The sequence below is a fragment of the Sinohyriopsis cumingii genome, chromosome 6 (genome assembly GCF_028554795.1).
Source record: "Sinohyriopsis cumingii isolate HCF-2022 chromosome 6, ASM2855479v2, whole genome shotgun sequence".
Lineage (NCBI taxonomy): Eukaryota > Metazoa > Mollusca > Bivalvia > Unionida > Unionidae > Sinohyriopsis > Sinohyriopsis cumingii.
In genome coordinates this window covers 37,541,863-37,556,561 of record NC_142966.1, presented here as the reverse complement: position 1 = coordinate 37,556,561, position 14,699 = coordinate 37,541,863, and the positions used below count along the sequence as shown (strand labels likewise).

Here is a 14,699-nt window from a genome sequence, read left to right as displayed (position 1 = left end):
CATACCTGAACTGCTCTCAACTCTAATTACAATAAAAATAAAAGTACTCAAAGATTTTTGTTGTTATTAGTGAACGAGAGAGAGAGAGAGGAATATATCTCAGTGTGAAAGCTCATCTGCATTTAGAGCATATGCAGCTGTTATGTTGTGTAATGTTGGCAAAATGATTAAGATAGTTTAAACATGAACAAGTTATGGGTATTATTTATTGGTAAACTGTAAACACCATAACTATTTACTTTATAAATGAAATCTTAACCCTAGTTGTAAGTTGTGTTTATTAGGTTGGTAACTGACAGTGATGATAGTGGATTGGGTTTACGCTACTGTCTTGTGGCAGACTTGTGACATCCATTATCAATGCAACTCTTGCAAAGGTCAGAAACTCATTCATACATTTTTTTCTACCTAAAGTATTGTTTACAACAAATGTTTCCTACTTATGCAAATAATAAAGCATGCATTGATGAGATTAGACAGACAATTAGACAAAAACATTAAAAATATTCCAAGTGAAGAACTGTCAAGAGCAAATGACACCTCTTGACCTCTAGTCTTTTATGTGAACCAAATTTCATTAAGACACATTGAATGGGTTTGTTGCTATGTTCTGGAAAGGAAAGCATGAGTGATGGATAGATGGATGAACAGCCATATGGATCAATATGCAAAAAAATTTGTAAACTTAAGAATTGTGAATGGTACATCTGAACTGTTTGTCTAATAAGTAAAGAAAAGTAGAGATAGTTAAATTGTCTACAAATTTTACAGAAAAACAAACCAAAACTCAGACATTCTGAAACTGAAGAATTCTAAATGACAAAAGATACATTTGGACCTAGATAAATACACCACTCCCTCGATAACTCGTGCCCTGATAACTCGCAAACCCACTTATAACGCAGGGTCAGGCATGGATCCCATTTTCTAAAACCAGAAAATACCCCCCAAAATTGATCCCTATTTACTGAACTTGAAGAAAATCGCCATCAAAATTGCTCACTGAAACAATGATATATCACTCGTTTTATAGTCGAAAACGGTAGAGGAACTGGAAATTTTAATCGACATTTTAAAATTATCAGCTTTTCATAAGAAGTCATATATTTGGTTCCATTTTCTTTCCAAACGACTTTCTTAGTACATCGTAATTAAAGATATTCAAGGAAATTTCGATCAATCAAAACGTCACTTACGCCTAGTGTAGGCAGTACATTAATATTTAAAGGACAATTAAATAATTTTTATAAAGTGAAATTTGTGTTTTAATTCTATCTTTTAGTTCCTCTTAAGTGTAGTCATCACAAATGCAATGTGTATTTAAACATAAAATGTGTCTGCTATGTCTGCAGGCGTTTCTCTGAGAACCCAATTAAGTCCTGACCATGTTTTGATTAACTGACTTGCGGAAATATTGGTTGTATTGTTGCACTGAATTAAAAGCTGGCCTCCTTTGTAATATCATGTCAATTATGTCTTTTGAATCAAGATTAATGGATGTGGAATAAAAGAAAAACTTAAAAAGCACGCAAATCCATCCTAATTAAAATCTGGGGCCCTGAGTGACCGAGTGGTCTAAAGCACTCTCCGTTACCAATCACTGCCGAGATGGCAGTGAGATACCTCTGTCTGCGTGGGTTCGAGTCTTGGATTTGGCCAATGTGGATATGTGAGAAAGCTTGCCAGTAGCTTCTTGAGGGTTGGTGGTTCTTTCTCCACCATTGATACTGGCTGCCATGTATAGCCTATCGTGTGCTGAAAAATAGTGTTAAACCCTTTAACAACAACAACTTAAAATCTAGCTGCCTTGGTCGTATGTTGGGTGAAATCATTTCAGTTGATCAAATGAACAGTGTTATAAATGTTATTGTGTACGTAACATACCTTAATTTAACTGACTCATTCATTATTGTGATCAAACATAGCAAGGCAATCAAGCGAAACAAATACTTTGCAAAAGAAAGAGCTTGGTTTCACAGATACAGACCACTTTGAGTTTCAGAGAATTCCTGAACTGGCACTTAGAGATATCCTCAAGGATGATAAGAAGTTTTACTATCACTTCCAATAAAATCACGACATCAATACTGTACTAATTGAACAATACAAAATTTGAGTTTTGACGTAGATGATTGTCTCACAAAATAAATGTTGCTAGTTTAAAAAAAAAAGAGGAATGTTGTTTGGTGGTGTATCCACTGTTAGTCAAGTTCCCTGTTACTCCGACTCCTGATTTGGCAGTATACTACTATATACCACTTCGGAAACCAGACTAATCAACAAAACAAAAAGCAGTGACGTAATACACAGACGTTTTAGGGTTCATGTGATGAGTGTTTAAACCAGTTGGAACGATATTTCACATGTTGGACATTCTGAAAATAAATGTCATTTATACAGAATAATGAACAACTTCATTAGGTAAAGTATATTATTAACAATTATTGTTGACGTGATTGAAAGCAAGGAGTCAGTCATTAAACATCCCAGTTCCTTCCCCCCCTTGTAGTTTTCTTAAAGTATAGCAAAGTGGATTTTTTTCAATTTTTGGAGGTCCCTCATAAATTATGCCCTTTCTTATAGTGCTGTCTATGTTTGTGGACCCCATTATACACGAGTTATCATGGGAGAGGTGTATGTAAACTATGTTTCTTAGAGATGATTAGAATGGCTTGATATATGCTCCAGTTTTAAAGTGTGGATACTGGATAGATAAAAAAAATGGACAAAAACAAAATTACTGAAATTGAAGAATTGTGAACAACAAATTGTACATCTGGATATTCGTACATATGAATCCAAGTTTCAAAGAGATACCTCCTACTACCTGCAGGTTCTACTCATGACAGACTGATAGACAGGCATAATGATACCTATATACCATCTATTTAAACATAATTTGGTTGGGGGGGGGGGGGGGCTGGAATATTTATTGTGAAAACTGAAGTTGGTAGATCTGAAAATAAAGAGTAAAAGCTGCTGAACGATGACATAAAAAGTTGACAACTGAACTTGCCCATGATCTCATCTATATAAAGTTACACACATAATCTGGTTGAAATAATAAAGTGAGACAGACAGAAAAAAGTACAGACTGACCCAATTTAATATCATGCTTTTCACAGAAAGAATTTCAACAACAAGCAAAGATGAAATATTTACCTAACAATCTGTACATAGTTCCCAGGAAAGACTCCAATTTGTCCAGTTTTAAGGCACTTTCCTTTGAACCAACCATCTTGACATTTCTCCGATACAGTGTAATAGTCACCCTTTTTTAGCTCAAGTTCATCCTCTTTCTGAGGTCTGTAGTTGTACATAGCAATGTATCTGCAAAGTAAACGATTCATAAATTAACACTCAGATGATAACAGAATCTAATATTGTGTCACTGACCTCAGTAAAAACTCTACTCAGCAATTTTTCACAGGAAGGTATATTCAAAATATAAAAAAAATTAACCCACAAGTAGGTAAGAAAGGCAAGACAGGAACTCCTCACGTAACCGTGTATATAGTAAGCGCTCTAACATTATATACACTGCTATTTCACCTAAATACAGCAAATTATACTAAATATATGTGACTATCCAAAAGACCCCAAGTAGCTGAGTGGTCCAAAGAATGCACTATTCCAGATCTCACCTGTCTATGTGGGTTTGAGTCTAGAACTTTGACTAATGTGGCAAGTGAGAAAGCATGCCAATAGCTTCTCAAGGGTCAGTGATTCCTCATGGGTTCTTCTTCCACCAATTATACTGACCACCATTTATAGCCTATCTCGTGCTAAAAAGTGGCATTTAACTCCACAACAATAACATGACTTTCCAAAGTTTTTAAACATTAGCACTGCTAACCGTAATGAAACATACTTCTGCACAAACTGGCGAGACAGCATATCAGTATATAAACAAAGCTTAATTCTTAAGTATGTAGGACAACCACCCCTACCTTATAATCATTTTTTGACCCATTGTAATACAGTATAAAGTGGCATATAAGACAAGTCAAACTGTAAATGACAGACATGGATCTACCATCACGTAATGCACCTGAAGTCAGGGTATATCTTGCCTGTTCTACTGATTAATCCTAACAAACTGTACAGATGCATTTCTTCTGGCACATTATGTGATTACAGATCTGGGTGTGTGCAGTTTGCTTCTGGACTCTTCTTGTAAGTGAGTACATATGGTGTTCTCCAGAAGTAGCATTTGAATGTTGCCAGTGAAAAGACGATACATTGCTTTCAAAAACTTTAATGCAAAACTTTAATACTGTACAGGTGAGACTGGCAACACAGCAACTTTCAGAATATTGCAACATACACCCTGGACCTAAAATCATGGAGTTTCACATTCACACAGCAACTGATGGAGAATATATTTGACTTTTAAAAACTTTAACGCAAAATTTGAATACTGTTGATGCCAACACTATCATTGCCACTGGTGGAAATATTACTACTCTATCTAAGCATCCTTATACAGGGGAGACAGTGAGTAAAACTTACAAAAAGAAACCGATTTGCATATGTTAACACATTAACCCCTAGCGACGACTTTACGAGGCAGGAGGTAGTAGCCTACTGCCGAGCTCTGTAGCATCATGGTCATGCATGATACACTAACGTGGATGGTATTATAGAAAGGTAGACAGATGCAGTTCTACAATGATACCAAATAATCTGGAATATCTAGTTGCACTACAAAATACAGATAGAAAAACCTCATTTTTTGGACCCGACTTTTTTTTACGCAAAATTCGCCCGTGGTCGGAATCCCATTTTGTGTCCGGATTTTAGACTTTTTGGTCTCAGATCTAAGGCAAACCAGTATGAACTGCAAGCAGACAGATGAGCCTTTGCAAAAAGTAGGATAAGATGGGCATTTGGAATAAAGAGTGGTCTCCATACGAAAATAATGGCTCCGTTTAACAAAAAAACCAGAAAAACCCCATAAAAAAACAAGTCCAACTTTTACCCTTCTGCTCATGCAAGAGTCAAATAGCCAACGAAAAACGATGTTTCTAACACAACTAGGCAGTATGTTATTGAAAGATGACTGGGAATTTGGTGTTTTTCAGTCTATTCAGAAATAGCTTTCAAAATGTGGTCCTACTTGATTTTCAGGCAAAAACCTCCAGGGGTTAATGTGTTAAGGGTACATCCACTACCTGGGGCCCCGAGTGGCCAAGTGGTCTAAAGCGTTCACCATTACGGATCACTGCCATCTCACCTCTGTCTGCATGGGTTCGAATCTTGGCCTCAGCCAATGTATGTGAGAAAGCTTGAAAGTAGCGTCTCATGGGTTGGTGTGTATTTTCGTGGTTTTCCCAGTTTCTTCCTCCACCAGTTATACTGACTGCCATGTATAACCTATCTTGTGCTGAAAAATGGCATTAAACCTATAACAACATCCATTACCTCACAAATCCAGCCTTTCAAAACACAAAGACATTCACTATCTCTTTTAGCTTGTTTAAGCAACAACAGTGTTATAAAGTCATCAGCTTGCCAAGAAGGAAGTTAGACAAGGTGTCTGCCACTACATTGGACTGGCCCACAATCCCATTCATCAGTTACTATGGGATTATATGTGCATGCTCTTTGGGCTGTTAACTGTGTGGCTGGATTTGGGAGGCAGATCCCATATTATGCTCAGGTAAGTATGAACAAGTATACATATTCTACTCCATTACCCAACTGTAATATGCATGGAGAGATTTAGGGTGTCATATCCCTTTAACTTGCAGTCAGCTCTGTCTTCCATTTATTTAATGTATTAACAGTTGTTTCGAATCTCATGTGAGCCACAAGATATTGTTGGCATGATCAGTGTAATCAAGGCAGCTTTGAGAAAAGATTTTGCTCCCACAAACCATGTAGAAGTAAAGTAATCCTACAAAGTTGCTTGGCAACCTGGAAAGGTAGCCTGTTGTGCTGATGGTATGTACATCCCACCAAGCCGAACTGAGCCCTCTGCCATGAAAGGTCTCTGAAGTTAAAAACTGGAGAAGTCATCTCATTATGAACTCTCAGATTAAATGATACTGTACAGGGAACAATTTCTTTCTGCTGAAATACATCTGGTCTAGGCTGGATAGGTAACAGAATGAACCCAAGACAACAGAATCTGAGTAGAAATGCTGTCCCTTCTTTCAATGAGTCATTAAATCAAGAAAGATCTCTATCATCTGATCACATCAGTCTGCTTTAGAAATCACTTCAGTGGTATCCTGCAAATGCCCTTGATGGAATCCTACAAGTACAATTGGGAAGAATAGCCCAAGAAGGGCAGCCTTGTTCTTGGCAATTAAAGCTGGGCTGTCAAGAATGATAGACCAAGCCTTCATAGTAGAAAAATATACAGTTCAGGTTGACCTAATAGTTGTGAATCGCACTGATTCTCTGTGTTGCAGCTTAAGTGATCAGGAAACAGGTCTTGTATGAAAGGTGAGCCATGTACTCAAAGTGTCTGTCTATTTGTTTGTTTTACTGAACCTTTTACCACCTCAGTTTTATCCATCCAGAGCTGAGCAAATCCCATAGCCCAAAGTCCCATTTTTGAAGTCAGACAAGTAAAATTTTCCAAGTTGCTAGTCTGGGACAAGTGATTTTTAAAAAAGTCGGGCTAGTCCTTATTTTCGTGCTTTAATCACTATATCTACCTTTATTTGGCCAATCATGCCCTCTGGGCATACTGAATACTTGATCCTACCCCTCTTTGTGTATACATATACATCCTGTTACCGCTTGACTGCATATTGGGCTAAGGGACCAAATTATTGGCAAATCAAAACACGTCAAACAAAAGAAAGCCAGTTTGATCAATTAGCAGTGTTGTAAGCGGTTTTGTTGCAATGAGTTTACTCAATCTAGATCATAACTACGATTTTTTTAATCCAGCGAGTCAGCGTAATTCAATTAATGAAAGGTACTTTACTGACATCAGTGTTGGTTTCCTTTATGAACTGATTAAATGACAGTAATGATTCTTTAATTTGTAATTGATTATACAGATGATTAACTTCCACATGCGATATTGTGTTTGAAGCGAAACAATTACGCTAATTAATGAGCTGTTTCAGTTCACATTTAAAAGAGAAAATTGATGTCATGAACACTTTAGAAGTAGTTGATAGTTAATCTGTGGATAAAATGAGTTTGCTAAATTATTTTCGCAAGGAAGGTATTAACGGCAATTCAGCGAAGGTAAATTTGTTTGAAAATGGAGGGATAAAACATAAGACAGATACTGAGTGTGCGGTAGCTTTTTTCGAGTGTGAACGAGGAGTTAGTTCAATGAACTTAATCAAGACTTCTTTAAGGAATTCCTTAAACCAAAAGAGTTTACAAATGCTAATGAACATTTCTGCAAATGGACCAGAGCTTGAGGACTTTAACCCAGACACAGCTATCAACTGCTGGCTTAGTGCTGGTGCAGGTGGCAGACATATACATGGACATATTTTCAAATCCATCAGCTAAAATATATATACATGAACCTGAAGAAGCCAAATGTATAACAACCAATGTTTTTGAAAAATTAAATTCTTTTAAGAAATAATTATGTTGTATATTATTATTTTTTCTTCTGTGGATTAAGTACATACGTCTCATCAAATCTCGGCAAGTGACTACCATTTTGGACCAGTGAAAAGTAAGGTGGGACTAGTGAAGTGTAAGGTGGGACTAGTGAAGAGAAATGTGGGACTAGTGAATTTTCTGAAACCACTTGTCCTGGACTAGTGGTTAAAAAAAATTTGCTCAGACCTGCCATCCTTATGATTAATGGCTGTTCAAAGGAAATTTTTGTCCACTGATAAAGCAAATTTTTAAGTAAATTATGTTTCTCTGAGAAAATTACCCTATCATATTATGTTAGGAAATTAGCCTGCTACCCCACAAATCCAGCTATACTAAAAGATGAAAATCATGTCTTCCTGCCATTTTTGTAAAAGATGTCAACTGAAACAGGGAGATGATACAATCCATATATAATCTGGGTAAAAGCCCAGGGACTGATGATGATGCCAAAGGGAAGAACTGTGAATTGACAGATGTGTTGCGGTTAGTGAAATTGAGAAATGTGGGACATGGGGTGGATAGGAACATTAGAGTATGCATCAGTCAGGTCGAGACTGCTGACATACTCATCCCTTTGGACAAAGAGGTGGATTGACCTCACTGTCTCCATCTTGAATTTTGGAGGTGCAATGAATCAATTGAGGTGACTCAAGCAATGATGGGCTTCCACTTGCCATTTGCTTTCCGAATCAGAAACTAACTTGAATAAATCTCTGGGGATTGTGGTTTTTGCACAATCTACACTGATCTGCTGATACTTCTGTGAAGAGAGGAGAGTGACGTGGGTTTGAGAGAAGCGTGCGATTTAATGAGCATGAAAATTCAGGAGTCTGCTACCCACAGGAAGACTGTCAAATGGTGGGGTGGGAGTGGGGTAAGTCATTGTTTATGGTTTGGAGGCTTGATGGCAGAGATAGTCTGCTTCTTCCTGCCTCTGTATGATTGCCTCCTATGTGGAGTTGGTTGTGGTCTCCTGGCATTGGGTTGGGGCTGATAATGGTGCAAATCTGACTGAGGTAATCCTCTGTCCTGAGGCTGTTGAACATCCTTTTGTACTGGTGAGGGCTGAGTGGGTCCATATGCCAGTGTGATGGAGTGGCAAAATGAAGAGCAGTGCATGAGCTGCTTGCTTCTGATCTTCCTTAATTCATCCTCCCAAAAAACAAGACCCAAATGAGATTTTTCAGCAAGACAGAAGATTGCCAAAGAGATCAAGTCTAACATGAAGGAAGTTGCCACAAGTGGCCAAGTGGTCTAAAGCGCTCACTGTTCTGGATCACTGCCATCTCACCTCTGTCTGCGTGGGTTCAGGTTTCAGGCTAATGTGGGTACATTAGAAAGCTTGCCAGTAGCTGGGTTGGTGGTTCTTCACAGGGGTTTTCCAGGGTTCTTTCTCCACCAGTTATACTGGCCACCATGTATAGCCTATCTTGTGCTGAAAAATAAATTAAAACCCTACAACAACAACAACATTCCGAACTAGTTTGGTCGTGGCATGGAACTAGCTATTTTCCACTCTGTAGGTCAATGCAGCCGACGTGGATGGCTGCCAAATTCTTGCTGAGAGCCAGAAGATCCATACTGACAGTGTTGGAGCGGGTATGATATCAATGAGAGAAGGAAGTCACTGGAACATGACATTCCAAGAAGAACGCCCAAGAATTGTCTGGGTCAACAATCAAACCTGAAAGGAGGTTGTTAGCCTCTCCAGTCTTGGCTGATTGGGGAAGGAAACAGAAGGACAGTATCTCTTTCTTCTCCCCAATATCAACTGATGCATTGACTTTGCAATACTGTGTGGCATTAGCGGGTGGAGGGCATTCCTAAATGGCCATCACCCTTTAGATTTCTTTGATGGCAGCTTGAAAGCTGAATTCAGCCAGCTCTATATATATATATATATATATATATATATATATATATATACATATACATACATATATATATTAGTATATATATATTAGTCAGACTGATCTGCTTGCATTGCATTCACTGTGTATTGGATCCTCTTCTTGGTTGACTTTTAGCTCTGCATTAAGGCATGCCTGGGGAGGAGGTGGCATCGATAATTCTGGCTGGTCATATTTAGCAATGTCACTGGCTTTCCCTTGATGGTAGGAAGCAAGTAATAAAAAATCCGGCATTGCTGGCTGTGTGAACAGCATATGGTCAGCCCAGATGCAGGTGATATATAAGATGATTCAGTTATCTCCCATACTGGCCACTCTAAAGGCCTAACTGAATGGGCAGATTTCTCATTGAACTTGATGGTACAGTAGTGGTAAGTGCCAATGGCACAGCTAGGCAGATGGGCCTGTCAATAAGATCCCCACTATTGGCTGGACCATTTCAATGACAAGGTCCTCATGCTGAGACAGCTGGACAGGCATGAAACCCATCTGCCCTTACTTATTGGCCCGAATGCCATGTTCTGACATATGGGGTGACTTACATCCCCTGGGTTGCCTAAAATTGGGGAAATACTGAATAAGGTACAGTAGGATGCAATGGAAAATTTGCCATGATGTAAGGAGTTGCATCATCATCTCCTGTACCAGATGACACAATTGCACCTTTCCTGCACCCCCTTCAATCTGAGCCGCTTAAGTAATTGTAGTCATAGGTTGCACCTGACAAATATTAAGAGGAGGGAGAACAAGACTTGCAACGGATGTGGATTTGAGGATGGAGGCTGAGTACATCAGAACTGTCCTTGACTTTAACCTTTTTTTCCCCTTGCCTACTTGTTGGAGCAATACTGTCCATGTGACCACATGCTGTACATGTTGCAAAGTGATGACAAAATATGTTTCATGCAGACAATGCTGAGATCAAGAGTATCTTCCCTAGTCTTAAATTTCTTACACTTCAAACACCCGGAGGACATTCCACTGAAACAATGCAAAGAAAATTAAAACTAAAACTAGTAACGTATTTGAAATTTCTAGCTTGCTAAATCTCTGTTGTAAATAACAGGAAGTGAAAGTGTCTTATCATAAGCTTATGGACTTGCTATTAACTTATATAAAATTCCTAATTAGTAATTTTAAGCAAAATTGTATCAAAACAGCAAGAAATATGAATAAACTAAGTATAAATTATCAAACAGCACTTTAGAATTTTGCTAATAAGAGCTCCATAATGGACAGTACAAACAAAAGAAAGTCATGCTATCTCATAATGACCCTGTAGACAGTCAATGAGAGCATGGTGGGATGGGGGTCTTAAAAGATGAAGTCCCAAAAGTTGATCAGATAACTCAAATTTGGCAGAAATTGTAAAATAATGCATACAACCTGCAGCAGATTAATAAATCCTCAAAAAAATCCCAAACAAACATTGGATAGGCCAACAGGAAAACAAAAAACTGCTGGATTTTTAGAAGATGAACTGTATGACATTCTCAGTACAGCAGCAAAGCTAAAAACTAACAACACCTGGCGGTGTCAAGGAATGATAATGGGCAAAGTTATTGCCCTTTGTCTATCTGAATAGATAGGAAAAGACAATTTTTGTCTTTTAGTAGGGCTGAATTCACAAGGTAGCAGGCTAATATTCCAAACAGAATGTGAATTAGGGAATGTATCTGAAAAAGAAATGAAGGCTGCTTTATGCTACCATCCTATGGTCAAGCATTCTCACTAAACATATATAAACTGCTTATGTTAAACTATTTCAATGGCAACATACAAAATATTGGCAGTAGAACATTCATATTATCAAAATGCACATCTGTAACACAACGTGTACCAAGTTTGGTTGAAATACTCTGAATAGAAAAAAACAGCTCAGTTCGGCAGTTTTCTGGTAATGGCAGCCATTCAAAAATGCCCCCGTCCCCAATTTCCTATATAAATGTCATGTAATCAGCAGTCACCTGTATTCTAAAACCACCTGTCAGGTGTATCTTAATCAAGATCGGTTTCACCCTGCCTTCTGTGGTCACTAGAGAGTATCAGTGGTGATTGCTCCACGTATGGAAATTAAACTTCTTTTGTTTGATAAGCAAGGCATGGTATATCTAAAGGCATATTACATGAATTAATGTTTGAACGTTCTGTATACAAAACAAAAGAAAAACTTACACTGGTGTATTTTGACTGACAGAAAATGGCACAGTAGATGTACTGGTATAAGCTGAACTCCCACTGTTAACACTCTGGACTGGTGAGTGCCAGATTTGACCATTCTGAAACAGATGAAAGTGTACTTAAGATGCCATCTTTTCTCATAACAATCCCACCCTACCCTTTTATTACTTAGCTCATGGATAAATGCTTTCATGGGCATTATCAGCTCAATTTCTCACAAGCTGAATAATGAACCAGAAGTTGTTTTTGTAAAACACATATGCTGCAAACCTCTTTGATGTTATAAGCACAGTGCTCTGCGGACAAAAATGTAAAAACTAAGAACTAGAAAATATTTTCTTTTTAAAAATAATTTTTTTAATGGCTTAAAAATCTGAACAGGTGAAATACATATGCATACAAGCATGCATACCAAATTTTGTGTATCTCAAGTGGGTTTTCTTAACTATGCTAACAAAATGTTAATATAAAAAGATACAAACCAAAGCATTAAAAAATATATGTATAACAATTAAAAAGTCTCTGTTAGTGCCTGAAATCTGACCAGAGCATCTATATAGGAATACACACAAGTCTACACAATTTTATTTGTCTACCTCAAATGTTTCACTTCTTCACACGAGCAAGATTTTTGTCCAAAAAACATCTGTTAAAAAAGTACACAAATGTACACACAAATAGGAAAAATTGCAAGTCAGGTGATTGACTTATAACCTTGATAAAGTGAGGCAAATTTAGTAGTTCCAACTTCAATAGTTCTTGTGCTATTGTACTTCAATAAATTCAGGTTAGATGTACAGCAACAGAACAATATGCCCTCTTTTATCAAAGTAGGGCATAACCCCCTTCCCCAAAAAAAACATTTTTGTCAACGTTCATAGTTTCAAGCAGATGTAGGAATGAACAAAATGTTGTCTAGCAGCCTGGTTCGAGTTTAATATGTTGCCAAGTCAAATATTCAGTCTCTTGCCTAGAATTATATACAAAATATAGAGGAAAAAATGTCAAGATTTTTGTGCCACTTTTTTAAATCTTGGTTCAAGTCAAGTAGTTTTTTTTAGGATTGCTCCAGTCCTGGGATGGTTAATCATAGTACACCAAGCAAATGATTAAATGCTGCAACAGTAAAGAACTGCAAGTCTTTCAGCATGTGTTCAATGGAACATTAGCTCTCACCTGTAATCTGCAGAACAGAAGTCCCCCGACTGATCATTCCCCTCCCCAAACAAGCAGCCACCTGCTTTACATGGCCAAAATCCTATGGCATTGATGAGTTTGTGTTCAAAAGTACGCTTCAAGGTCGGCCACTCCTCTAATGTGGCCAGTGGCTATCATATTAGTGCTAAACCTATCAAATTAACAAAGCGCAAGCAGCAACATAATGTTTGTTTACTGAAAGAATCCTTATTAATATAAATCTATGATGAACTCTAAAATGAACATATTAACATTTGTTCCAACATGCTGATAAAGAAATTTTAATCCATGTAAAGAGGTAAGTAATTCAAATATCCTTACTGCTGTATGTTCCTTGGTTTCATCACTTAGATAATTACTGGCTATGATTACCACTGATAATTATCCAAATGACAAAAGCTAACAACTGAGAAGCACAGTATTGTTCAGCTCAAGTCAACTTGACATAAAGTCGACAGTAAAAAGTTATGCGAGTCTTTGTGGCTTCACTCTGAAAATTAATCACGTAATGTATATATGCATACAATTAAACTAGATACAATTTAAGTGTCTACATGAAGAGGTTATTCTTTGGATAGCCAAATCAAGCTGCCACCACTGCAAGCATTGGGCATAACATGCATTATACAAGTTTCATGGCCAAAAAATAATAGTTTCTGGTCGTCCAACTGTCCCTATTTTTCCTTGCTGACTATAGCACCTTTTTTCATCCGGGGTAAAAAATAAATATATAATTTTTTTTAAGCGCTTAGTATATCTACACACACACACACACATATCATTATAATAGTGTTCAAATTTTAAAATGTTATAGAATAAATAAAATTTTATAAAAGTTAACAAAATTGATTTGTGCATCTAATTTAGTCCACCAGTCATGTACTTGAAGCACCTAGTACTATATATATATATATATATATATATATATATATATATATATATATATATACATATACACACACACACACAAATTATAATATAAATTTTTTAAAATTAAAAACTATATTTTTAAAACCAGTGCCATAGGAAACAAAATTAATTTTTTGTGTGTTCCTAATACTGTTAATTCTGCTGCCACTACTACCAATGAAAAAGAGATATTCCAAGTCTTGAAACCTGCTAATACGGGAAAGACAGCAAAATGATCTGCAATGTTGTCTTCCTCAGAAAACTTGTTCTAGTCTTCTAATAAAAAAGAGAATTAATTGAAGAAACCTCTACATATTTTAAATTTGGCAAAGTTAATGTTTTCTTTTTGTTTTCTTTCATGTACTTTTGTATATTAATCCCTTTAGAGTTTAATACGAGTTATCTTTACATCCCATATGGTTCACACAGCCCATAACAATTTATATAAAAAAGTTTACTAGGAGTTTTAAAGAACATCCAAACAATTTCAAGGAGTGTCTTGTCTTACAAAAATAAAACCTGTACTACTTTGTTTACCATAAGCGGCACGTGCCACTTATTGCACATAATTTTATCCAGTTCCATTTATTCATGTTTTCTGGACAATATGCAAATAACTATTTTTCTTAATAGAAAAAGAAATGCATTTTGATCAGTTTTAATGCTCTGTATTCCCAAATGTAAATTCAAGACCTTTTCAAGGATAAAAGCAACTTTTTAAAATTTAAGGATTTTTCAAAGTTGCACAAACTGTAACACTTTTTCCAAGGTGCAGTGATTTTTTTTCCCATAAATTCAACAAGATGACAGTAGTGATGGCAAGTACAAATACTTTCAATGTTAAGACCATAACTCAGAATTCTTGCACTGGTCAGTTGTAAAGTGTGTATATAACCTAGTATGCAAACTAATCTG

The 14,699-nt window shown here is 36.8% G+C and overlaps 1 protein-coding gene across 2 annotated transcripts in view; it reads right to left on the bottom strand.

Moving 5' to 3' along the window:
• LOC149796727 (E3 ubiquitin-protein ligase SH3RF1-like) overlaps nucleotides 1-14,699 on the bottom strand; it is a 61,303-nt gene that overhangs the window by 26,956 nt on the left and 19,648 nt on the right. For both annotated transcript variants that reach the window (XM_089961376.1, XM_089961377.1), the window contains exons 9-10: nucleotides 11,673-11,776; nucleotides 3,163-3,330 (exon numbers count right to left, since the gene is read on the bottom strand). In XM_089961376.1, coding sequence (XP_089817502.1) covers nucleotides 3,163-3,330; nucleotides 11,673-11,776 — 272 coding nt within the window. The remainder of the gene's footprint in view (nucleotides 1-3,162; nucleotides 3,331-11,672; nucleotides 11,777-14,699) is intronic.